This window comes from Neomonachus schauinslandi, chromosome 2 (assembly GCF_002201575.2).
Source record: "Neomonachus schauinslandi chromosome 2, ASM220157v2, whole genome shotgun sequence".
Classification (NCBI taxonomy): domain Eukaryota; kingdom Metazoa; phylum Chordata; class Mammalia; order Carnivora; family Phocidae; genus Neomonachus; species Neomonachus schauinslandi.
This window is the reverse complement of record NC_058404.1, coordinates 160,294,392-160,318,128: the sequence shown is the minus strand read 5'-3', so window position 1 is coordinate 160,318,128 and position 23,737 is coordinate 160,294,392. Positions and strand designations below refer to the sequence as shown.

The window sequence follows — 23,737 nt, the reverse complement described above, 5'->3', positions numbered from 1 at the left end:
CTTCCTGGGGCTTGGCCAGGAGACACGTAAGAGTCCGGAAGGAACTCTCATTAGGTGTCGGAAACAGCCCAAGGAGCTCTCATTTAGCCCAACTGGGAAGAGCACGCAACCTTCTAAAACCAGTAACCTCATCTGAAGCCTTTACATTTCCTAACAGACCCCATGCCCACCTCCACCAGAGCCAACACAATGCATCTGCAGGCTCCAGAATGCTCTCAAAGCAAGCCAACATCTTCCTTTCTGTCAATCCAAACCCCACACATAAGACTTGGCTCAGGACCCATATCCCAAACAAAGCTTCTTAGATGGACTCAGCCCTAAAGGTCTTTCCCGTCTTCAACACCTAAAGCACTTGCATTGCCTGGTTTATCTTCTGGTTTTACAGAGAGGTGTCAACTCCCCAGATGCTGCCACTGCATGGAGGATGCAGCCATTTCTTGAACTTCTTTTGTCATAACCCATGGGGAGCCCCACAATAAGGGGCATCATACATGCTTTCTAAATGCATAAACAGAAGGTCAACACCAGGACAAAACACAAACACATTCTTGAGACACAAACATCTTCTCAGGAAATGCCTACGGGACTGGCTCCCTGCAGTCTGAGGTCCTTTTTTTGAAATGAAAATCAAATGTGGCTACTTCCTAGTGATGGAAAGAACAACACTTGAAAATCTGAGCAGCACCTCTCATGTGATTTCCAGGAGTAGGGGACGTGGGTGCCTCCTTTTAAACAGGAGGAGAGCTCAATGTGGGCCCAGAGTCAGGCTGGAGCATCTGGGATGCACTGCCAACTTGCGGTCCAATCTCCACCAGCTTTAACAGTTCGGCCTCCTCGCTGGAGTACACAGTCGTGTCCGTGTCATCCGAGTGATACCCAGACTGGTAGCCACTCGTTTGGTTAGAGCCTTCGGATGCCACAGACTCCTTGCTTTTGCTGGGCATCAGTCCACTGTGGAAGAAATGGCAACCAAATGAGTTGGTGGAGAGAAAGAAGTTCTTTCCCCTCTTACCCTAACCCTGTTCCCGACCCCGTGTGGGCTGTAATCTCCCTGGAGACACCAGCCCCTATCTCTCCCACTTGTTAATCAACGTATCAGGTTTACTCAGACGATGTCTATTTTCAGGTACTAGCATGAGCTAGTGGTTTCAGATAAGTCCTCTTATTCAGGTCCAAGTCTTTCAAGCCTGTGATGAGATGAAAGGCAGTTCTCCTGAGTTATGTAAAGGCTCCAACCAACGGAGCATTTTTATGGCGTTGAAGATTGACAGGTTTGTATACAATGATATGGGGCTGTGACGATGTGAAAGGAAATTGGGATGTTCTGAGAGTCCACTTCTGCTTTCCTCCCAGTGTTGATTAGGGATTACAAGGCATCTGTACGGTGGTAATAAAGTTCTTGAGCAACTTTAAACTTGAATAAGTCGAAGCGTGTGTATGCCATCAAGCCAGAGTGTCAAAAACTGCTTTTTACTCATCAAAACCACATTCTTTGGAAGGACTGAGGACCTGGATCACTCAGCAGCAACTAGAAAATGTTTTCAGTGTTTCAATGGAATCATGACAGACCATAATCATGTCAAAGCCTAAAAGTGTAGGCTGTGTTGATCTAAAAGCTTTAGGATTTACATTTTCTCAAGCCATTCTGAGGTGTGGGTTTTCCCCCCTGAATACGTGTTTTACCAAATTATTTGTGTTAAAAACTACAAAAAGGATCTCATTAACTCTGTGTCCATATGTGGTTTAAAAGTTATTTCAAATGACTAGAAGTGCAATTTTTCTTTCAATCCAACAAATGAGTTGAGTGTCTCAAACAATAGCATGGTACCTGGCACATAGCCGCCGCTGAACAAATATATTTTAAATCAATGAATGAAACATATAATTGACTCTAACCATTTCTCACTTTGGACCTAAAGCAAACAGTAAAATTGCACAATGGCTCGTTTTAATTTTCTTTTTCTTTACAGGAACATCCCTTATTAACCCATGGGTGTTCCCATTTTATACAACAGTTAGATTATAAGTACATCAAAGTCTTCTCAATTCTCACCTAGAGTGAGTTCACTAGCAAATAAATAACTGCTCACTATCTCACTATTTTTATAGAGATTTTCATTTATATGTTAGGTTAAAAGCAGGTACATCTATTCAAAACAACTACAAATTCCTACAGAACCACGTGGGGGAAATCATATTCAAAACCAAATTTAGTATTTTTCCCACAATTAAGCCAATAATAATAATAAGCCAAATAATTCAGCCAGTAATATTTAAGTATCTCAAACAAATAGATACTGGTTTATTTATGCATCATACTTCTAAAGACAGATGTGCTCATTTATGTACAGGTTTGAAAATTCTTCAGAGTCCACAAAGATTTTAATCATCTCAATTTGAGGGATTACATCCAATGAACTTTGTTATTTAGCCAGTACCACACAAACCACTGACCATATAAACATAAAAATTCCCGGGTATTCATAAATTCTCATTAAAACTGACCAAATTCCCTAATTAATTTCAGATTCTTTTTCAGATGTGCCATATAATTTATTTGTTTGATTAGTTTCAGTTATTTATTAATTCAGTTGATGTGAATTTGCCTAAGCAACAGACACAAAAAGGGAAAACTGCGTCTACACTGAAAGTCCTAAGTTCCTTCCAAAAATTCCTGTTGAGACTTGTCTTTTCTCTTTGGCTGAGCCTTACCTAAAAGATGGCGCTAATTTGGTTCTGTCTTCCAAGGTTTTCAGCTCTTCTGATGCAAGGACCATACCACTGTCCGTCTGGTTGTCCTTTTTAAGAAATAAGGAGATGGCACTGTTGATTGAGTGTGCACACTGACCAACTATTCAATCAAATTGATTTCTTAACCCATCTATCCGACAATATGCTCCAGTGTTCCACGGAGGGAGGTAAAGATGGCATAGCCAGAAATTGTACCAGCTACAAGAAGAAACAACTGCTTCCTAGTAGTAAACTCAGGCCTGGAAGAAGAGTATTTAGGAAGAAGCAGCTGAGGAGACCTGTTGCCATCCCTCTTTTCACAGTGATACTATTTACACTTGAGTGGAATTGGGCATGAAGCTAGACTATCTGGAACCTTGGACCAGGGGCTGTCTTTATGGAAAATCCAGTGGCGGCGGGGAGGGGAAGGGACTGATCAGTTCCATCTCCATAATGACCCCATGACACATACCTTTATAATGAGGCTCCAAGACTCTAATGCTTAGGCTAATATTTATCTAGCTAATGTTTCATCCTTTGTGTTATTTTTAAGACTATTTTTAAGAGATGTACTTACATCTGGGATTACTTTTACTTCTGGTTCTTCCAACGGGATATCTTCAAATGTTTTTACACTCACGGGCCGGCTTTTTCGCTTACTGTTCTGCAGATACTGGCTGCAAAAGAACCAATATTTATATTTGGGGGGTGGTATATTTGGCCGCAGAGACCAAAAGTGATACCTAAGTTCATTATCTTTCAACCACAAGTTTAATAGCAACCTTCAAAACATCCTTTGGAAAAGGAAAAACAAATCAAAACAAAAATCTTTCTCTGCTAGCACAGAGTGAAGGCTCCATTTCCTGTGAGGGCCTATTTAAAAGTATAATCTAAGTGAGGGGCCTCGATTAGCTCCTGTTCTTTTGAATCTTACTTCTGAGGGCCGGGGCTGGACTAAAGACAACAACAGCAAACTAAGTGATCAGCCGCCTTCTGCATGGTTTCCTGATTGCCTGAGATTCCTCCCCTGGGCTCTTGACATATTACAGAGCATTGAACATCTTTCTGGCCACCTCCAGAAAAGTTTTTCTAGATAATGCCCTCAGAGCAACCATTCAGTGAAAGATGGGCAGAGGAAGCACCTGGGGATCTCACTGGATCTCACCTGGGTTCTGTAAAAGACACTGAACTCAGCAGGATCTGGAGACAACCTCCTCCTTCTGCATGTAATAGAGGCTAAGGGTGTGTGTGTTGGGCGGGGAGGGGGTGCTGCACGCTCAGTCTCACAATCCCCTATGTTCAGCCCACAGAATTGCTGGTCTTGGGAAAAAGCAGTGGTTCAAGAGTCATGAGATGTTTCATCTATTTCAAAGTCTACCACTGACTACAAACTTGGGAAAGTCATGAATATTTCTATGCTTCTGTTGTCCTGTCTTTAAAATGTGTTGGCAATAGCTTTCCCTCCCTCACTCACAGAGCTATGTGGAGGATGAATGAGGTGGGTGGCAAGTGTTCTTAGAAAGAATGATTCTCTATCAGCCAAAGCTTGTTTTCCTCCTTTGAATTCCAAAGGGTACCATTTTCCTTCAGGAGTTCAAAGAATAGGACTTGTCAGACAACATATCACCTGTTTCCTGGGGGCGCTCCTTCCCTGCCATGTGGCTTTGGGTGAGTCTGATTCTGTTAAAAGCACCAACAGCCCAAGTGGAAAGAAGGGAAGTCCTTTTCACAGCAAGGGACAGCAAATTCACTCTCCACGCTTATCCCAGCATACTTCCCCCGACAGGCAGGCTTCTGGACATGTTACATATTCCTGTGTTTTCTATGACCAAGTGGAGTGAAGACACACTTGAGCCAGAGGAGAAAGGAAATCGAGTCTCCTTCCCCTGGAACCAGGAGGCTGGTTCCTCTCCTTACAGAGAGGAGAGAATGAGGTTCACCAGTGACATCCTCACTCAGGAATCTCCACAAGAAAGAGGACATGATATATAAGGAGACAGAGAAAAACCCACTTCTCCTGAGTCCAGTCCCTAATGGTACTACAGTTAATCATTCATTGATTCACTCACTCACTCAGGAACCCTTTCCTGAGACTCCACCCCATGCCAAGCACTGTGCTAAATGTTCCTCAACTGCTCTCTCATAGCATCTTCATAAATGGTATCTGTGAGGGGTGGGTGCTATTATCCCAACTTCAGAAGAGGAACTTGTCCAAAATCACAGAACTAGACTATCTGGGTTATGAGCAGCCACTGAAGGATTTGAAGCATGAGATTGACAAAGTCAGATGAACCCTTTAGAAAGATGGCTCTGGTAGAGGAAGGTGAAAACAGGCAGTGAGACAATTAGGGGGCTCTTTTCCATGTCTCTAGAAGAAAGAAGGGCAGCCTGCCCAAGAGAAGTGATGCCCACAGAGTGTGCAGAAGTAGATCGATTCCAGAGATATGTGGCATATAGAATCAACTAGAGGGGGTGAGCTTGGGCAATAATACAGCTGCCTCAGAAAAAAACAGTTGAGGAAGCTAAGACTTAAGGAGGAAATGGCTAGGACTGTGATTCGAAATTGGCCTTCAGATTTAAAGCCCATTGTTTTGCTTTGTTTTGCTACCCTACTCCACACTGACTCCCTTGGAAAAGTATCAGGAAGGAAAACGTAGAAGAGAACAATGGATATGATAGTTCAAGTCTTTATGAAGGACCTACTGTGTGCACAGCACTGCTCTCTCCCACACAGGCACTGACCGTGTGGTGGGACCAGTGCGGGGGAGAAGACGGACAAAAAAGGTGGAGAAAGGACAGTTTCACTTCAAGCATTCTGATATCACAGCCAAATTCAGGAACATCTAGCCAGGAGGCTGTCCCAGACATCAATCCGCAAGGAGCACTAAATCATCACCAGCAATTAACCAAAATGAAGAAAAATGGTATGTGCCAAAACCTTTCTCTGGGAGAGAAAAGAAATCTTTGATAAGCTGCTTGGAGTGGGAGGTGAAACTCCCCGGGGGCAAATGATGGAGCAACCACAGATGGTCCCCAAACTGCCCTCAAAGAAAGATGAGTCCAATTAATACGTGTTTTCTTGCAGAAAGCATGCAAACTTGGGGCCAGAGCTGATCCACAGGGGAAATTAGAGACAAAGCAAAGTCTAGACACTAGTGGTCCATCCTGTTCACCCTTCCCCCACGCACCTCTCGGCCTCTTTGCTAAATAAATGTTGAAGAAATATTTTTCAATAATTTAAAGGGGCAACAAATCATGAGGTTGGTACCCACAGTGATGTCTCTGTCCAGCTCTATTTATAATGCGATGAGATTGAAAACTATAAAGACGAAGCAAATGAGAAAGCCTCCTCAGCTTTTCTACCTGACTGGAAATGGGAAAAAGAATAGAACAAGTTTGCTGAAAAGTACCCCAGCCTCATCTCTGGTCTCCCCAGGGAAGCAGAACCAAACGAGAGCCTCAAAACCAGGTGTGCCGTGTGCAGATGTCTCAACGCTGCGCTTCTTTTAACCCAGATGATTAAAATGTGACTGCAGAGTCTTGTTTTGATAAAAGGAAAAAGGGTGGGGCGCCTGGGTGGCTCAGTTGGTTAAGCGACTGCCTTCAGCTCAGGTCATGATCCTGGAGTCCCAGGATCGAGTCCCACATCAGGCTCCCTGCTGAGCAGGGAGTCTGCTTCTCCCTCTGACCCTCCTCCCTCTCATGCTCTCTGTCTCTCATTCTCTCTCTTGCAAATAAATAAAATCTTTAAAAAAAAAAAAAAGAAAGAAAGAAAAAAGGGTGGCAGAGGTGAAGAGGGGGTGCAGACAAAAGATTCCGATTTCCATTTTATTTTTCAAATTATGGCTGGATAAAAGAGAAACTGGACTGGAAAGACCAATTCGAAAATCACAGACAGAAAATAGGAGCCAGGCCTATGTTCAGAGTGTGGTATCACATTTGTCCATGCTTCTGGGGATAAATGTTAGCAGCCCTGATTTAGATCCAGCATCGCATTTGGCACTTCCATTACACAAACATGACTTCATCGACTCTCAGCACCATATGCAAAGCGTCCAAGCAAGCCAAGAGGCTGCCGCTCGGGTCCTCACTCCACCTGGTCACACAAAACCCAAGGAACAGAGTTCATGATCAAATGGCTTTCTGATAAAGAAGGCAGCGCTGTTGTAGGAATAATTACCACACCAGAAGGCCAGCCGAGCTTGAACTAGAGGTTTTTAAACATGAGAGTGGCACTTTTGGCTTCCAGTTCATTCACCTTTCTCTTTGAGGGTCCCTCTTTGCTGGGGCAGAAAACAGGACATAGAGATCGGAGAAAGTGGATTCATCCTGCTTAGTAGCTATCACGTATCGAGGGCTCCCTAAGTGCCCGGCACATAGAAATATGTTATACCATGCAATTCTCAAAAGAATCATTTTTGAACACCAGTGTCTTCACCTGGGTCAAGATGAAGATGTGCACCAGGTCACTAAGAGGGAGACTTAGTGGCCCAGCCAGTTCTATCTGACTCTAAAATCTGGATCTTTAACCATAGTTGTTTATTTCCACCAGGTGACTGCTCTGAGCCTCACATTCAACATCCCCATCAAGAAGGGTAAGAGTTTCTCTCTTGCGTAACTCTGCGAGGTATCATGTAGGCAAAATCTGATAACAGGAGGAAAAGTTCTTTGAAAAAATGCTAAAAGTTCTCGACACAAATGTAACCGGCAGCTTATGCGTTAGCTTCTACCCACTCCGGCAGTGTTCCTGCCACCCCATGTGATTCCCCAGAACAAGCTGTCCAGGGGGCCTCCTTGCCCACGACCTGGCCGCCTGGCTAACCTAGAGCTCCATGCCCCTCCTGCAGTCACAGCACACTCACGAGTGCAGGCTGGACCCTGCAGTTGGGCGGGGGGGGGGGGGGGGGGGGGGAGTTACGGGAGGAAAACACCCAAAAGAGTGGGGGGAGGGGAACAAAGCCTTAGTAAAAGGCAATTTTAATATCATATTGTAGACACTGTATCAACTCTTTCCTCAGGCACAGGTGCCGGGAGAGAGAAAAAAGAAAGCTGCCTTCAGAACCCCTTTACAAATCAGGAGAGGACCGCAGTGCATGTGTTTTAAGTAAGTCCAGAAGTCCCATTATGCAAATGAAAAGCTGAAAATCAGACTAGGGAGGGGCTTCTGAAGATGTGCTGTCCAGTCCAATTCAGGACACATCCCCATGGCACACTGCATCCTGGCCAGGGAGACATGTGTGTTCTCATATATGCATAAAACTCTTCCTTCCTGAATCTTTCCTAAGCCATTTAATTCACATTAATAAAAGAGTACATGGGGATAATTTAAATACAGATGTCTATATAAAATTGGTCTCTTTTTCTGGAGATTAACAAACTGTGGCATTCCAGCTATTTGCAGCTGCAGGGCTTAGAATTCTAAAGAAACAGCTATGGCAGCAATGTGGACCACAGATGGGAACCAACTCACCTACCCCAGCCCTCTTCAAGGAGCGCTTCCCTTGACAGCAGTCTCAGGGCTAAGGTTAAATGTGGAAGTGAGATGCAGCCTTCCTTCCACCCCCTCCCCAAATGACCTTGAAGTGCCCCCGTCCCCCTGGGGATGTTGACCATATACAGTACCTGATTCCTGCTGTGTTGTCATAATGGAATTTGGGGTCACACACTTCCTCTTCCTCCATACAGGAAACAGGTGAGGTAGGCAGGGAGAGTCCAGAATCCTCTTCCATGCTCAAAGTCTCTGATATCGGGAGAACAATGTAGTCTTTGCCATCCTGAAACAACAAACATGGAGTTCTATTGCTATGGCTCCAGCCCCTCAAGAGCCTTTTCATGAGAAACAAAGGCCATGGGGTCTGTCGCTTTCATATCTGAGTGCAGAACTTAAAGACAACATTAAAAATGGTTTGTCAAAAACAAAAGGGCCCTTGAGAGGGATATGTATATATGAAAGTAAGTTAAAGGAGTTCATATAAAGACAAGAGGAGTAAGGGGACCGCAGAGAACTGTGGTCACAAGGAAGACAAAGCAGGCTGTGGCCAGTGATGTGGCAACAGAACACGGAGGGCTGAGGAATCATTTCTTCACAAAGCCCCACCTACAAGAGCCAGGTCTTTTAGAGGGTATGTCACCCAGTGTTAGCTTCTACACGTCCAGGCAATGGAAAAGCTGATGCCAGTCTAGAGAAAAGCAATAAATGTGCAGGAAAATGGGTCTTCTGAGAAAAGGTCGCACAATTTAACATTACTTCATCAAGAGAAAGAGAGAAAGGGCAATGTGATACCTTTAAATGTTTGAAAGGCTTACTGATAAAAACAGATTTGACCCATTGTTCCCCACCTGTTCCAAAGAAAAGCAAGAGGAAATTGGCTCCCATTCATGGTATTAAGAGGCCCTTGACTGGAGATTAAATAACTTTCTAATGGTAAAGGTTACAGTTCTAAAATCCTCCAGTGGAAGTTATGGGGGTCTGGGATTTTACTGAGGAAAAAGCCATCTATTTTGCAGGGTTCAGATATGGGTTTGCCTATACAGTGTATTAAAAATTCCTTGAAATTCTGTTCATTGTTGATATTCTGTGGACCAACTCATTTTTATTTTTTTATTTTTTTAAAGATTTTATTTATTTATTTGACAGAGAGAGACATAGCGAGAGAGGGAACACAAGCAGGGGGAGTGGGAGAGGGAGAAGCAGGCTTCCCGCGGAGCAGGGAGTCCGACGCGGGGCTCCATCCCAGGGCCCTGGGATCATGACCTGAGCCGAAGGCAGACGCTTAATGACTGAGCCACCCAGGCGCCCCCCAACTCATTTTTATGGATTGATTAATTTCACTTCAGAAGAGTATCTGAAGACAAGAAAAAGATATTATCAGGAGGAATGAGTGGTTAGGATCTCATCTGTCTAAACAGGGAGTTATAGCTTTTAAAAAAGCATTATTGCTCAGGTCTGTAAGAATATGAGGGCTATGAGGGCGCCTGGGTGGCTCAGTTGGTTAAGCGACTGCCTTCGGCTCAGGTCATGATCCTGGAGTCCCTGGATCGAGTCCCGCATCGGGCTCCCTGCTCGGCAGGGAGCCTGCTTCTCCCTCTGACCCTCCCCCCTCTCATGTGCTCTCTCTCTCTCATTCTCTCTGTCTCAAATAAATAAATAAATAAATCTTTATAAGAATATGATGGCTATGAGAGGAGGCCTTGGATATACTTCTTGGATGGAGGTCACAAACCTGCTGAGCATTAGCTTGTAACAGATTTCCCAAGTGTTCCACCAGCTCTGAAAACGTGGGTCTCTGATTGGGCTCCCCGTGCCAGCAGTCAAGCATGGTCTGGTATCTAGAGAAGCAAAACACTAATGTCATTAACTGTCTCCTTCTTCCTCATCTGATGCTGAAAACAAGCACTTGAGTGAGTAAACATTTATGAAAAGTCCACCATGAGCCCAGACACTAAATAGTAATTCAACACCGTATAAAACACAGAGCCCTACACTTGGAGCATCAAGTATGTACAGGAAATGTTATAAATTGATATCTAATAAAAACTAACTCGTGAGTATAGATAAAGTGCTGTTGTTTTCAGAAGAGATGACTCTCTGCTTGAGATTATCAAGGAAGACTTCCAGGGAGAAGCAGGATACAGATGGGGCCATGAAAGAGGTCTGTATCATGAAAAGTCTTCTGGGCAGGGGGAGTTTTTGTGAGCAAAGAAAGGATAGGAAGATGTGTTCAGTCTTACATTTCTGGTGTGGCATAATCAGGGGCCCTCATTCTAGTGCCTTCTTTTAATCGCCTACAGAATTCCTCATCAATCTTTACTCCAGGATATGGAGAAGCACCTAGAATAAAACAGGAATGGGACATTATTTGATTTGATTTTTTTCTTATAGAAAACCGTGATTCTTGAACATCTTCCCAAATACATTCATACATACATATACATGTATATTTATATATTTTTTGTATATTCGTATATGTATGTGTGTGTATATATATGTGTGTGTGTATATATATATATATATATATATTTTTTTTTTTTTTAACTATCCAAAGCTTCCAAGTAACTTTCACCAGATCAAGGTGGAACACAGGAGAGGAAAAGGTGCACTGGGGCCACTGACTTCTATCATCCTCTTTGGAGTATGGATGGAGGAACAAAAAGCAAGTGACTTACCTAAGGAAAATATTTCCCAGAGCAAGACACCGAAAGACCACACATCACTCTGAATTGTGTACACTCTGTCAAAAATTGTTTCTGGGGCCATCCATTTCAAAGGGAGGCGAGCCTAAGAGGGTAGAAGACAAGGAATCAGAACCCAACTTAGCACATATCTGAAGAAAACATTTCCTTTGTTCCCAAAGAAGGTCCCGAAGCTTGCAAAGAGGAATTTGGATCCTGCAACTTAACAGAGCACTGGGCTCATCTTTGAAACTTACATCTCCTTTTCTGACATAATCTGGGTCTTTATAAATATCCCGGGCCAAGCCAAAGTCACAGATTTTAACCACGTTCTTCTCCGACAAGAGGATGTTGCGTGCGGCCAGGTCCCTGTGGATACACTGCAAAAAGAACCGTGTGTACGTTAGGTCACGGTGCAGCTGATGTCTTCTGCATCTGTTGTGACCTCATGCTTTAAAAAGCCCCACATCAGAAAACCAACTGATTAACAAGAACTGGGCTAATATCTTTCATCAACACTTCAAGAAAGAAGTCTGACTTTTGTTGAGACACACATCTGCTTATCCCATAAAGAGTCCCAGATTTTGGAGTTAAATAATTAAGTTATAGTATGATGATGGAGTCATAAATAGACTTCTCTTGGACACAATTAAGAATGTGTTTCTGGTCACATCCACATATCCCTTTCGCCTGGCACCATATACGGTTAAAACCTGTTATTCTAAGGAGGCCCTAGAATGCCCTCCTATTCTGAATGAATGCTCAGAAATCAGGAACAATGGGCTCTCCTTGGTTTGGTGCCTTTGGTTGGTTTCTCGGTTCCATATGGAACTGAAAATGACCGGCTCTGATAAACCATCCCCCGTGGGGCTCATCCTGTTTCAAAGTGTTGGATTATCATAAAGGTCTATGAAAGAGATTTCAGCTTCTCACGGGTCAAGTTGATTCTCTGGTGCCCTAAAAAAGGAAAACCTAATTCCCCCTGCTTTCTCTCCACTCTTTTCTGGTCCTCAGTTTCTCTCATCTAGATATTCCCCATCCTCATTTAACTTCCTACTACTGAGCAGCTTTAGCTTCACCTGGTAGATTTGTAAGGGAATAAAAGTCTGGGGAACATTTATAAATGAATGAAGGGCTCAGAGGAGAATTCTGAAGCCAGGGCAGGAGTGATCCCGGGAACCAGGCATGGCTGACCACCCCACACCCTTGTCTCTGTGCAGCACTTCCTTCTGAAAGAGGCATATTCAAAAGCATTCTGTCAAGCATGACTGAGCAAGACAGGAGACTCCAAAAACTAGATAGTCCTCTCTACTTTTCCCCCAATCAAAGAGCTTCCTTTTTCAGCCCAACAACCAGGTAGTCTTCAAGACACCCGCTGGTAGATGCAAGGGAACTTGACGGTCCCCACCCCATTCCCTTCCCATTCGAAAGATACCCTGACTAAACAGCAGGCTCTGGCCTTTAAAAATAATAATAAAATATTATTCTCTCCTTGGGAGAAAGGAGACAAGAGCTCCCGGACAGAAACTTTCGATATCCTGAGGCTCTGAAAGCTGTGACAAGGTTTAAGCTTCAGAAAAAGAAATGGGTTAGAGATTTCACTCTAATTTAGAAAAGCAAAAATGTTAAGTCTTTCTTCCCCACCCCACCCCAGGAGGGTGCAGCCAATGCATTCTGTCAACTGATCATTTTTCCTAAAACTTAATTTGAATTTTCCTTGTTTAATATAAAACCATCCATTCTACCCTTTCCAGAGGGGTGACTTCAACCGACCCCGCTCCCGCCGTGGTGTTTACAGCCTCTGGAATATTTGTAACTTGTCACGTCCCCACCTCAGTCTTTGTTTGGCCTACTTTTCTAATTTTAGCTTTTATAATCGCTCTCATCTGAAGCCTGTCCTTCCTGCTTTCTAATTATACCACTAACAAATACTTTTTGATGGATGGTGATGAATGTAAAATAAATTAAAAATAGACTCTCTCGGGGCGCCTGGGTGGCTCAGTCGTTAAGCGTCTGCCTTCGGCTCAGGTCATGATCCCGGGGTCCTGGGATCGAGCCCCGCATCAGGCTCCCTGCTCCGCGGGAAGCCTGCTTCTCCCTCTCCCACTCCCCCTGCTTGTGTTCCCTCTCTTGCTGTGACTCTCTCTGTCAAATAAATAAATAAAATATTAAAAAAAAAAAATAGACTCTCTCACGCCAAGATATCTGCAAGGCTCAGTCCCTCACCTTTTCCAGGTCGCTGCTCAGATGTCACATTCTTATAAAGCCTTCCCTGTTCATTCTGTTTAAAATTGATGTACACAAACACAGAAGCATATGCACACACAAACACAGCACTCTTGTATACTCTCTAACCCTTTCCTGCTTATTTTTCCCCATAGTGCTTATTTCCCTTCCAACCTACTATGTATTTGACCTGTTTATATTGTTCACCACTTGTTTCACCCAATAGGATGTAAACTCCATGAAGGAGGAGAGTTTTGCCTGTTGGTTCACACAGTATCCTTAGTGCTTAGAAGACTGCCTGCACTTCATAGATGGTCGATAAATATTTATCACATGAGTTAGTTAATTTCATGAAATCCTTACACCTCCTTAAATTAGCAGACACGGGGTCTCTCCAACAGAACTCTTTGAATAGTCCCAGCAGTGGAGAACAAATTACAGTCCCTAACCAAATTCCAGTGGCTGGCACTGGAAATCTTACTTCCAGATCTGTGATCTGAAGAGATACTTCAGGTCCCCCCTGAGCTGTCTTACCTTCCGTGATGCCAAAAACTCCATGCCCTTAGCCACTTGGAAGCTGTAACAGATGAGATGCTCCAAGGTCAGGAAGTTCTTGTACAGATCTTCAGAAACTGTCAGAAGATGGAGGAGGACAGAGATCAGTATTGCCACCAAAAACTATTTGTTCCTAAGTTTGTTAGAGTAATCTTCATCTTAACACTTGGGAGTTAAACTTCTGGAAATAGAAGCAGAGAGAAAAATGCCTGTATCTTCTGTAAATTTGCTGAATCCCGGTATTATTAGCTTTCATCATACCCCTTAGCAGAAAAAAAAAAAAAAAATGTTGGGTTTTTTTTTTCCATCTTAGTCAGATTGAACTAGCAAATCCAGGAGGCAGAAGGGAGCTACATTTGGCAGAGATGGCAAGGAGAGAAAGAGGACTTTTTTAAGTTTGCTGTTTTAAACTGTTGTTTTTTTGTCCATGTACCCAGAGGGATAAACAATAGTTTCATATCAAGAACTCTAAAAATAAAACAACAATATTCAGGGTCATTGAATCTTTTCTCTCCAGGCTTTGTCCTGGGACAAAGGCCAAAGGTCAAATTATAATCTACAACAGATAACCAAAAATACCAGAAATATATTTACTTCTCTCATTTTCAAGCTGAGAAAGTGCTGTAAACACATTAAAACAGGCCTGCGAGGATGCTTTTTTCCCTTCAAGGATATGAATGAGAGGTGACAGGAACATTGAGAGAAAGATGGTTTTACGTAAATTGGTGGTATTTATTTCCGTGCAACTGGTACAAATAAACACCAAGACATTAATGGGTGTTTCAACATGATCTCTTAACTTTGGTCAGATAAGATAAGACATGGCTTCTCTCCTAGAGACAAATGCCAGAGTAAATGAAAACTCACTTGTAATAATAACCTTGTAAGTATTAAAAAGACTGAGAACCTTTTTCTCAATGATTTTTTTATGCTTAGGGCTAGAGGGCTCTCAGTTAACAATTAGTGAAAGACAAATTCCAGGCCAACACCCTTTCTACTCCAACTGAGTATCCCAGTCCTTCGGGTTTCCAGTGCACTGGCCACCATTTTGTGAGAGAGAAGGATGGGACAGAGAGGGCGCCACTCAGTGTGGGCCCAGTTACGTGAGGTCTAGATGGCCTCTCCACACTCTTCTAGACCAAGTTCCAGCTCTGCACACTCTGCTCGGCTTCTCAGAGAAAGAAGCCAGATTTAAGTTCTATCTGTAGCCTCATGTCTAGGGAAAGGGAAGCAAGTTTCTCTCACTATTTCATGACTGGATTCTTCTAAGCTCATGCCTCAAGAGGAGCCAGCTGTCAGGAAGCTCCATCTCTACATCCATGGAGCTGTCTCTGCTCCTTCTAAGGGAAGCAGATAGACAGTGTATCCTGGAGCTGGAAGAAATCCTGGAAGTTAGACTGCGAACACAGCTCTACTCAGAGAGAACACTAAAATATCACTGGAAGCATAACTGGATAAAGAAAAATATGCTTACCAAGACTCCTCTGAGGAAGTATGGTTGCAAGAAAGACTTGAGAAGCCACTTGCAATCGGGTAGAAGCAGCAGGTGATCCCTACGCTGCCTTGGAGAGGTCCGGTGACTCAGGGGGTGTGGGGCTGAACTGCTTAGGGCAATGGGGAGGCTAATCAACCACCGGAGAGCCTCCTTTGTCCTCCGGGAATAAAGTGCTGAGTCTCTCCTGCTACTAAATGCTGAACCAATAGCCTCAAAGCATTGGTTTGGTTGTTGCTGACTGCTTGGCCCTCCTGGGATACTGAGATTTCTCAGGCTCGCCCCATGCTTTGCCTCACAACTTAGCCAGCTGCTTAGTTAGGGCTTCCACAACTCTCTTTTGGGAAAACTGAATGGAGGAGTCTAGAAATTTAGGTCTCTTCCAAATATGAGGGAGTATTGAACTTTTCCCATGACAAAATTCCTTGTAACACTCTATCACTTTCTCTTTCCTGCAAGAGCACGCGTTAAGTGTAGAGAAAGCAATGGCAGGTACCTTCCTCTTCCTCCACATCACTGAGGGACTTCTCCTCAACAAATCCAGAGCTGGCTGAGCTCTGACTACTGGTGATACTGTCCAAGCGGCGTTTCGGATCCATAGTGATTTCCCCAACGTATTCTTTCCCTTGACGGAATCGTGCTCCTTTGGTCTATAAAGAAGCAAATGCACAAACTCCTTGAATACAAAAGAGGTCTCTAGAAAACAATTATAGCTATTAAAAGCAGACAAGAAGGACATCAGTTTCAGGAATATGGAATCTTTAGGCTGGAATTTGGGGTAAGTGTTCTACATAATAGATTTTCTTCCATAAAGCCTAGTTTCTTCTTTAGCTTAAAGAGATAAACGCATTGTTTCAAGTGTATTTCAGACACACTTCCAACATTAGGGTGCTCTTTATGGAGGGACTGACACTCCATGGGGCCAAATACTGCTAGGAGAGAGAGAGAAAATAATCCAGAGATATCCTTCCCTTTCCTTAATCATGCCCACCTTCTCCCCTCCTCAGGCACCATCTCTAATGGGTCAGTAGATTAGAGTCACAGAACAAAAACAAAAACAAAAACCAACCACGAGAAGATATGTCCCCCAGCAGGTAAAAGAGGAAATTAAAACAGCCAAAAGAAGACTCCTCACAAGTTCTTCACCGCATTTTAACAGCGAAAGATTAACCTATATCTTCCTCCATTTTACAATGCAGCCAGAGCTGAGTTAAATGACATACCTTGTAGGGGACAAATTCATTTCTCTTGTTCCTTAAGTAAGTTGACAGGTTTCCAAACTTGCAAAACTCCACAATCACCATGAGTGGCCCTGCAGACAGCACAGCATATTAAGAAAGGAAAACGTTTCCATTCATGTATCTCATCAAGTGTTTAATTCATGGATGAACCAGAAGATATCATCGAAGGACACTACAAACTTTCACCGGGCCAGGATCATCGAAATCAGCTGGTCACAATGCCCTTATAATGTAGCTTTTCTTTTACCAACTGGCAATTCCACAGCAAGATGGACCAGATTTTTGGAAGAAAATCTACCCACTTGCTTTTCAACACAATCACCTAAGATGATTCCATTTTAGGGGGAACTACTCTTAAGGTCTTTGCTTTCAGGTTTTTTGAGAGGTTTACCTTTCTCATCTGAACCTCTTACACAAGCAGCAAACTGCAGTATAGTAAGATGGCATTTTCTAATTCACAGGAAGTTCTGGAATAATTTATAGTGTCCATTAAACCTCCACGAAATATATTTATATCTAGGAATCTGGCACACATCCTAAGTTAAGGAAATCAAGGCCATGGGAGCTGAGGGGTTTCCCTGAAATACCAGCAGAAAATCATATGCCAAAATCATCAGGCCACCAGAACCATCCACAGATACTCACCTCCTGGCTTGGTACAGGCACCTAGAAGATTGACCACATTGAGATGGTGGCCAATATGAATGAGGATCTTGAGTTCAGACATGAGGGCTCGGTGTTCACTGTGTGTTGCTCCTTCTACAAATATATGGCAAAGAGGGAAATCATAAATGTGGGCATTAGCTGAGGAGAATCTGTGCCCCACTGCACTCATGTGTACAAACTACCCTCTAGGGATAATACAACTGTGATCCAATTTACAGACTGGGTGCCTTGAAAGTCAAGTGTAAATTATATTTTCCAATTCTTACTTTAAGTGCACCCAGAACGTTTGATATTTAAAGGAATCCATTGTGAAGTCTTTTGCAAAATGGAGAATACATCTGCAAATGGAATCATGCCCAGATTTTCTTCTCTTACAAAATTGGATTTTCATATATCAGGTTGACTATGCTTCTTAGGGCCTGATTATTTCAGTCCTTCCTCGTAAGGAAGCAACACCATGTATTAAATATCCTTATGTGTTAGGGGCTATGCTGAAGTTACCGCCAATCAGTGCCAAGCAGGAAACTTAACAGGGGCCAGCTGGCAAGGCCAGTTGGCCCAAGAGGCTGATGAGGCTAAAACTGCAAGTGTGATCCTGTACAGACCGGTACACTTCCCTCTAATTCACACACACGGTCTACACCTCAGACCCTGATGAGCCACCTCAAAATTGCACACACCCTTAGCCGCAAGGGAGAATAGGTTAAAGGAGAGAGATGGCTTTGAAATGCATAGGACCTACTGGCCAAGGGTCCGCAGCCCTGCCTCCATCAGTGGAAGCACATCACGACTGGAGCTAACAGCTGTGTATGCATCACCTCCCCAAATTAAAATAACAAGACCAGAATTGCATTACTATTAGGATTAACCATTGTTTATAAAGCTTTTGATTTTTAACATGTCACCTGTGGTCCTTTTTTTCCTAGTGCAACCGTTATCTTTATAGGAGAAAATCTTTCACATATTCCAATTCTAGGAAACATGCTGTTTTTGCACTCTACTATTTTTACTGATTATATTAAATTTCTTTCCGTGTCTCTACATGGTCTATAATTATCTCACTAATGCACCATAATACGTTAAAAAACAATTTTTACATCACCAAGGTATTATTTTCCTCTAGTCAGGCCACTAAGTACAGTTGTATAAGCTATATGCCCTGCACAAGGGCCCTCAGGCGCAGTGGGAAAGTGGGTGAAGCTGCAGCCCATCCTCAACTTTGCCTGCCAGGGCACGCACCCTCACATGAGGCTATGAAAGAGGAACCTTTTCCCAATCTGTGCAAAGGTATCACCTAAGCCAGCCACAAGCTTGGCTAGTGGGCTCACCTAACCACAGAGCTGCCGATACAAGTCTTTCATCATGTTTACAGACCGGATGAAACAGATAGAGGGATATAGCGCCATATAATTTTGCTTTTACCTTTTAACATTTTGACGGCCACCGTCCTGCAAGTTGCTGTCTTGTCGATTCCAAAGGCATCCGCTTCAATCACTTGGCCAAAGGCACCACGGCCGAGAGGCTTACCTATAGTCAACGATGACAGCAAACAAAACAGACTTAGACTCTGACAGCACCAAAGTGACACGCAGAGATTCCGACTAGATTGGGTCACCAAACATCCCAGTTTAACTCGGAGAAGCCAGCTCAACTCCCTTATCTTGGCTTCATTATTTAATACCCCTCCCCCTTTGCTCTCCAAATGTCCTGCTTTGGATAATTGTACACAGACCCTAATTCTAGGTGACTAAAAGGATGATTACTCAAATTCAAGAGACAGAATGAATATTCTGAACCTGGATCCAACATGTGAATAAACTAGATTTTGTCATCATCCTAAAGGAGGAAGAGATGTCCTGGTAAACCCAACATCAACTTAATACCACTTGAAAACACACCTAGTTTCAGCCGGTCTCTGGGGAACTCCCATTTGCTAGCATCATAAGGCAGGCGTTCACAGTGCTCATCCAAGGGGAGTTCATCTGGATCCATGACGATGGACAAGTAGCCTGTCTTCAGTTCCCCTCCACTGGCCTGGAAAGCATTATTCCTTCCAGTCACATACGCTCTGTTGTCTGGCTGTTGTTTTTTGTGTGCTTATTATTGTTGTTTATAGAAGCCCCATTCCTGATGTCTCATTTTCAAATAAAACTCATGAAGTTTGAGAGTGAGTCCTATTATAATCCTGCATCCAGTGTCCCCTTAGCCCCCAAATGAGCTCGGAATGAAGTACTTAAATCTTAATTACACTAGACAGTCCAAGCCCTTTTCTCCTCTAGTGGCTTCTATCAATTAAAGCCCAGTGGTCCAGCCAAAAGAAAGTGGGAAAGAATGTTATTGTATTGAAATAAAACTGTGCCCATTGAGCCAATAACAATGGGAAGAAACAACTCAAAGAGCCCCAGTCAGCTTTCATTAATCATGAAAACCAACGTACATGGGATGGAAGGGAAATGATTTTGTTACCCGCTTAACGGTCCGTAGAACGATGACAAGTAATAACCAGAAGAACATGGCAATCACTGCCGTGCCTACTAGAATAATGACTTCCAGGTTCGTCTTCTCCTGGGCACCTGGAAAGACGAAATTGAATGAGCATCGACAGTTGAAAACCCGTACCTTTTTATATAAGACAACAAAGTTCAACACTAAAGCAAGATCTCAAGTTTACCAACTTGGAAAAAGTCCTAGACAATAATAGTCACAAGCCTCTAAGTAGGAGGGAGTCTATAACATTCTTAATGGATAATTTAAAGTTTGCAAAACACTGCCCATGAAAACCTCCAATGATAAAATTCCAAAGTTAAGGATAGAAATTAAGGATATCAAGGATAGAAATGCTGATGTCTTACAAGAAAAACATATGAAGTGTTTGGAGGAAGAGCAGTCTTTGATGGAAAGAAAACAGATCACATTCTACAGGGAAGAAAAGAAGCATGTTTTAATTCACAGTAAGTTCTGGAATAATTTATAGTGGCCTCTTTCTAGAGAAAATAAATGTCTGGTTTTGCATGGATAGTCTGTTTTCATCTGTATAGAGTTTGAGAAAGGATTATATAAGAAAACAAGTGGCTGAGTGATTGGTTACTATGCACCCCCTAGGTGCTAATTACTTTAAATACGTCATCCCACTTAATCTTCTCAACAACGCTCAGTTTTCAGATGGAGAAACAAGCTCAGAGAGGTTAAGCTCTTTCATAAAGGGCACACAGCAAGTTGGGGGAGTGGTCAAGAGTAAAGACTAAACAAAGTCTGTCCAACACCAGTTAGCCATCACACTACCTTGCCCTTGTGTGGCAGGAGCCTGAGTTAGGAAAAGAGAGAAAGCCAAGATGAGAGCATCCCGCGTGGCCTGGCGATAAAATGAGTTTAAACCACCCATGAAAGGTAAGGCAGAGGTCGGCAGGGAAAGCTGCAGATGCTCAGGGCTCCAGAGGACAGCTCTGAGTGGGAGAAATTAAATGCCAGAGGAGGCTTTCAACTAGGAGTGATTAGCAAAGAGGCGATAAGGAGACAATTATCACCTAGGGCTTCCCATCGGATGAGTGTAGCGTGAATCGAATAAGCTGTCCAAGTGGCCCAAGGCAGCCTCAAAAAGGCAGAAGAACAAGGAATTAACTAGTTAGCCAAGTAAGAGCTAACAGTGGAGAACCAAGTACCAAGTACGGCTTGGAAGTCGATTCTGTTTCCCTGGTGGTCCTATTAAAATAAATTTCATTACACAGAGGTCTAAAAGTCCATTATACATAGTAAAAAGTTCAAAGATTCAATTGTCTATATAAGTTAGTGTGTTAATATTCCCATACTAAGATTTGGGAACCTAAGAGAAGAATTAAATATCTACCTTTCTTCTTCTTAGTACTCCCTTTTGGGTACAAGTAAATACAAGCTCTGTGGGTAGCCCGATGCAAACACCCCAACAGAGGTGAGGCAGAGCACAGGAGAGAGCTGGAAGTCCCTGCTAGGATCTGCCCTCAACATGAAGCCCTTTGGAAGTGACAAAAGCACCATGTCACTTGAAATTTTTATTTATTTCACACACTTGAAATCTTTTTTGCAAGTGCAGTTCATGAAATGGTAATAAGCCTCCAGATTGGAAAACAAGTCATCAAGATGTAACCGATTTGACAGATGAAGGGAACTAAAATCTAGACATTGAGAGACAAGTTAGGATGAGTTCATAAAAATTCATCAGCTATTCCTTCTGTCACCATCCTTCTTTCTTCTCCTTGTATACCATTCCTTTACCCACATAATAGAGTTTCATTGCTCCCCCGATAGATTCTTTTTTAAAATTGGAATACACTTCTGAAGAGAAAATATCCTGTCACAAATTACCTTTCCCATCTGGGAAAATGCCAGATTTCACCTCACTCCTCCATCCACATAGGAGTTTCCTTTAACATTTAGACACCCTAAAACTTCCACATCAGAGAAGCAAGGGTCTATTGTTCACAAATAAATTTTAATTGTCTGTAGTCCAGCGAAAACTGTGAACCCTTGTGATTATCTGGATAGCATTGATTTTGATGGTTGAACAGTAATTCTAATGTTTTTTCAAGTAAATATAGGGGTATCACTTCCACAACAAGTTAACCAAGCCATTCAAATGAAGAAAAAAATAAGGGCAAGGAGGGTATTCCACCTGTCTGGCTAAGAAATTTTCCAAAGCGAGAACTGCAAGGATAGGAAATATGATACAAGCAAAATTAAAATAACATTGATTATGGTTTCTGGTTAAAATAATACGTACTTAGAGTAGAACATATACAAAGTACAAAGATTATCAAAAATCACCCGAAGTGTGTGAGTATATATACAAGCTAAGTTTTTAAAACCACCTGATGTGTCCATGCATCTCCACTGACCTTCTACTATGAAAAATGCCTCCACTTTTGCACAACCAAGAACACTGCATGCCTGGCAGGTATAGAGGCCTTCATCCTCCTTCCTCACTCTGCGGATGGTTAGGTTCCGGTTCCCATCTTTCAGTACAATACCTAAGAGAAAAGAAAAATGATGTTTCTATTTGTGATGTGATCTGGTGGAGTTTTTCAGGAAAAAAATCTAAAAATATAAATGGTGTCCTTTTCTTGGACTAGTATCTAATTCCAAAGAGTGGTACAGGATGCACTGCTGACTCATCACCCCCATGCTTCCATGAGAATTCAACAAGGCTCTGAATACTTTAATTCTGAATCTAGGAAATGAGCCAGACCATGGACACTAATATTGCCTTTTTTCTTTTTTCTACCTAAAACAAATCAAGACGTAATGTGGGGTTTAGAGCATGTCTCCAGGAGAATTCTGCAACCAATGAGAAATAGACATATTCTATTCACCTGAGTCTTCTACAAGTGTCTCATTGTCTTTAAACCACGTAACTTGTGGAGCGGGATTCCCAGACGTGGTGCATGAAACTTCAATGGTTTCACCAATGCTTGTAGTCTGATTCTCCAGGTTTCCAGTGATCATGGGTGCCACACGCTCTATGCACACACAAAAATCACACAACATTTAGTTATAACTTTTGAAATGGTTTTAACATCAGTAAACTAATAAATAGTTTAAACTTCACAAACTGTAAACTGTTGATTTACTCAACTGCAAATACATAGAAGTTGATGACAATACCGTTGGTCACTGAGTGAAGTTAAATAAAACAAGTCAGGACAGTTGAGATAGATCACTACACCTCTTTGAACATTCCTATTAGTGATTCTAGCTGGTTGTCACATCACAAAATAAAGGTTGTCACTTTTATGGGTTTTTCCTCTAATTAGACACAGCTTCCCCAAGGGGAAACGTTCCCTCCCATGAAAGTTCTAGCCACTGACCCCCATGAATTCCACCATATTTCTTTTGAAAGGTGTGAAACTTCACTGTAATTTAACAAAGAATGCCTTCTATTTATTTGACACTTTTTACAAAACTCACTTATACTATTTCTGTTGCTCACTATCAATCCTAGGATGGACAAGAATATTAACCTTATTTCACAGATGAAAGAACTGCAGTTCAGAGGGGTAAACAACTTGTCCAAGTCCCTATAACTGAGTAAGCGTTTGAACTAATAATAGAATCTGGTGAACCTAAAGGACTAGTCCAGTGTCATTTCCACTAAAACACAAATGAACAAGACAACAATCCCTAAAGAAAGTCAGAGATTTCAAGAAAATTAAGCCCATGGGTATTTCTTTCAATGTATAGCAAAACTTCAGATTTGCCATACCATCAAAGGGTTATAGAAATATCTTTTCCAAAGCAATCAAAAAGAATCTTGCTGAAAGGATCCGCTTCAACATTTAACAAAATGAGATTACCTCAGTGGTGAACCACATTGGGGTTTAAGCAAATGTCCTGGGCTCTAGTCTATTCTAAGAATAATTTTAGGAAAACAACTTAGGAGTCCTTAGAGAAGCAAACCAGCTCATTGTGAGCATAGATTTCCTGGGCATGGCCTCCTTCACATCTCTCTCTAAATTCTTCCATTAATTTGAAGCCAGACTGGTCACTAAGGTGAACAGAAAACACATGGTCATATATGTGATAGGATATGAAGGGCCCGGGGAATGACTTCACCCAAAAATACTCCTTCTTTTGACACCTAAGTCTTAACACCAGCAAACACTACCCTAGTGTCTGTCTGACGATA

The 23,737-nt window shown here is 42.5% G+C and overlaps 1 protein-coding gene across 1 annotated transcript in view; it reads right to left on the bottom strand.

The window, feature by feature from the left end:
- Window positions 1-618: 618 nt before the first annotated feature.
- The window catches only part of KDR (kinase insert domain receptor), a 43,483-nt gene continuing 20,364 nt past the window's right edge, over window positions 619-23,737 (bottom strand). The window contains exons 14-30 of the mRNA XM_021701577.2: window positions 22,425-22,571; window positions 21,951-22,082; window positions 19,549-19,655; window positions 18,981-19,116; window positions 18,505-18,609; window positions 17,062-17,175; window positions 16,399-16,487; window positions 15,672-15,825; window positions 13,663-13,760; window positions 11,160-11,282; window positions 10,897-11,008; window positions 10,462-10,561; window positions 9,954-10,059; window positions 8,353-8,504; window positions 3,308-3,407; window positions 2,713-2,798; window positions 619-951 (exon numbers count right to left, since the gene is read on the bottom strand). Of these exons, the coding sequence (XP_021557252.1) occupies window positions 729-951; window positions 2,713-2,798; window positions 3,308-3,407; window positions 8,353-8,504; window positions 9,954-10,059; window positions 10,462-10,561; window positions 10,897-11,008; window positions 11,160-11,282; window positions 13,663-13,760; window positions 15,672-15,825; window positions 16,399-16,487; window positions 17,062-17,175; window positions 18,505-18,609; window positions 18,981-19,116; window positions 19,549-19,655; window positions 21,951-22,082; window positions 22,425-22,571 (2,084 nt within the window). The 3' untranslated portion in view covers window positions 619-728. The remainder of the gene's footprint in view (window positions 952-2,712; window positions 2,799-3,307; window positions 3,408-8,352; window positions 8,505-9,953; window positions 10,060-10,461; window positions 10,562-10,896; window positions 11,009-11,159; window positions 11,283-13,662; window positions 13,761-15,671; window positions 15,826-16,398; window positions 16,488-17,061; window positions 17,176-18,504; window positions 18,610-18,980; window positions 19,117-19,548; window positions 19,656-21,950; window positions 22,083-22,424; window positions 22,572-23,737) is intronic.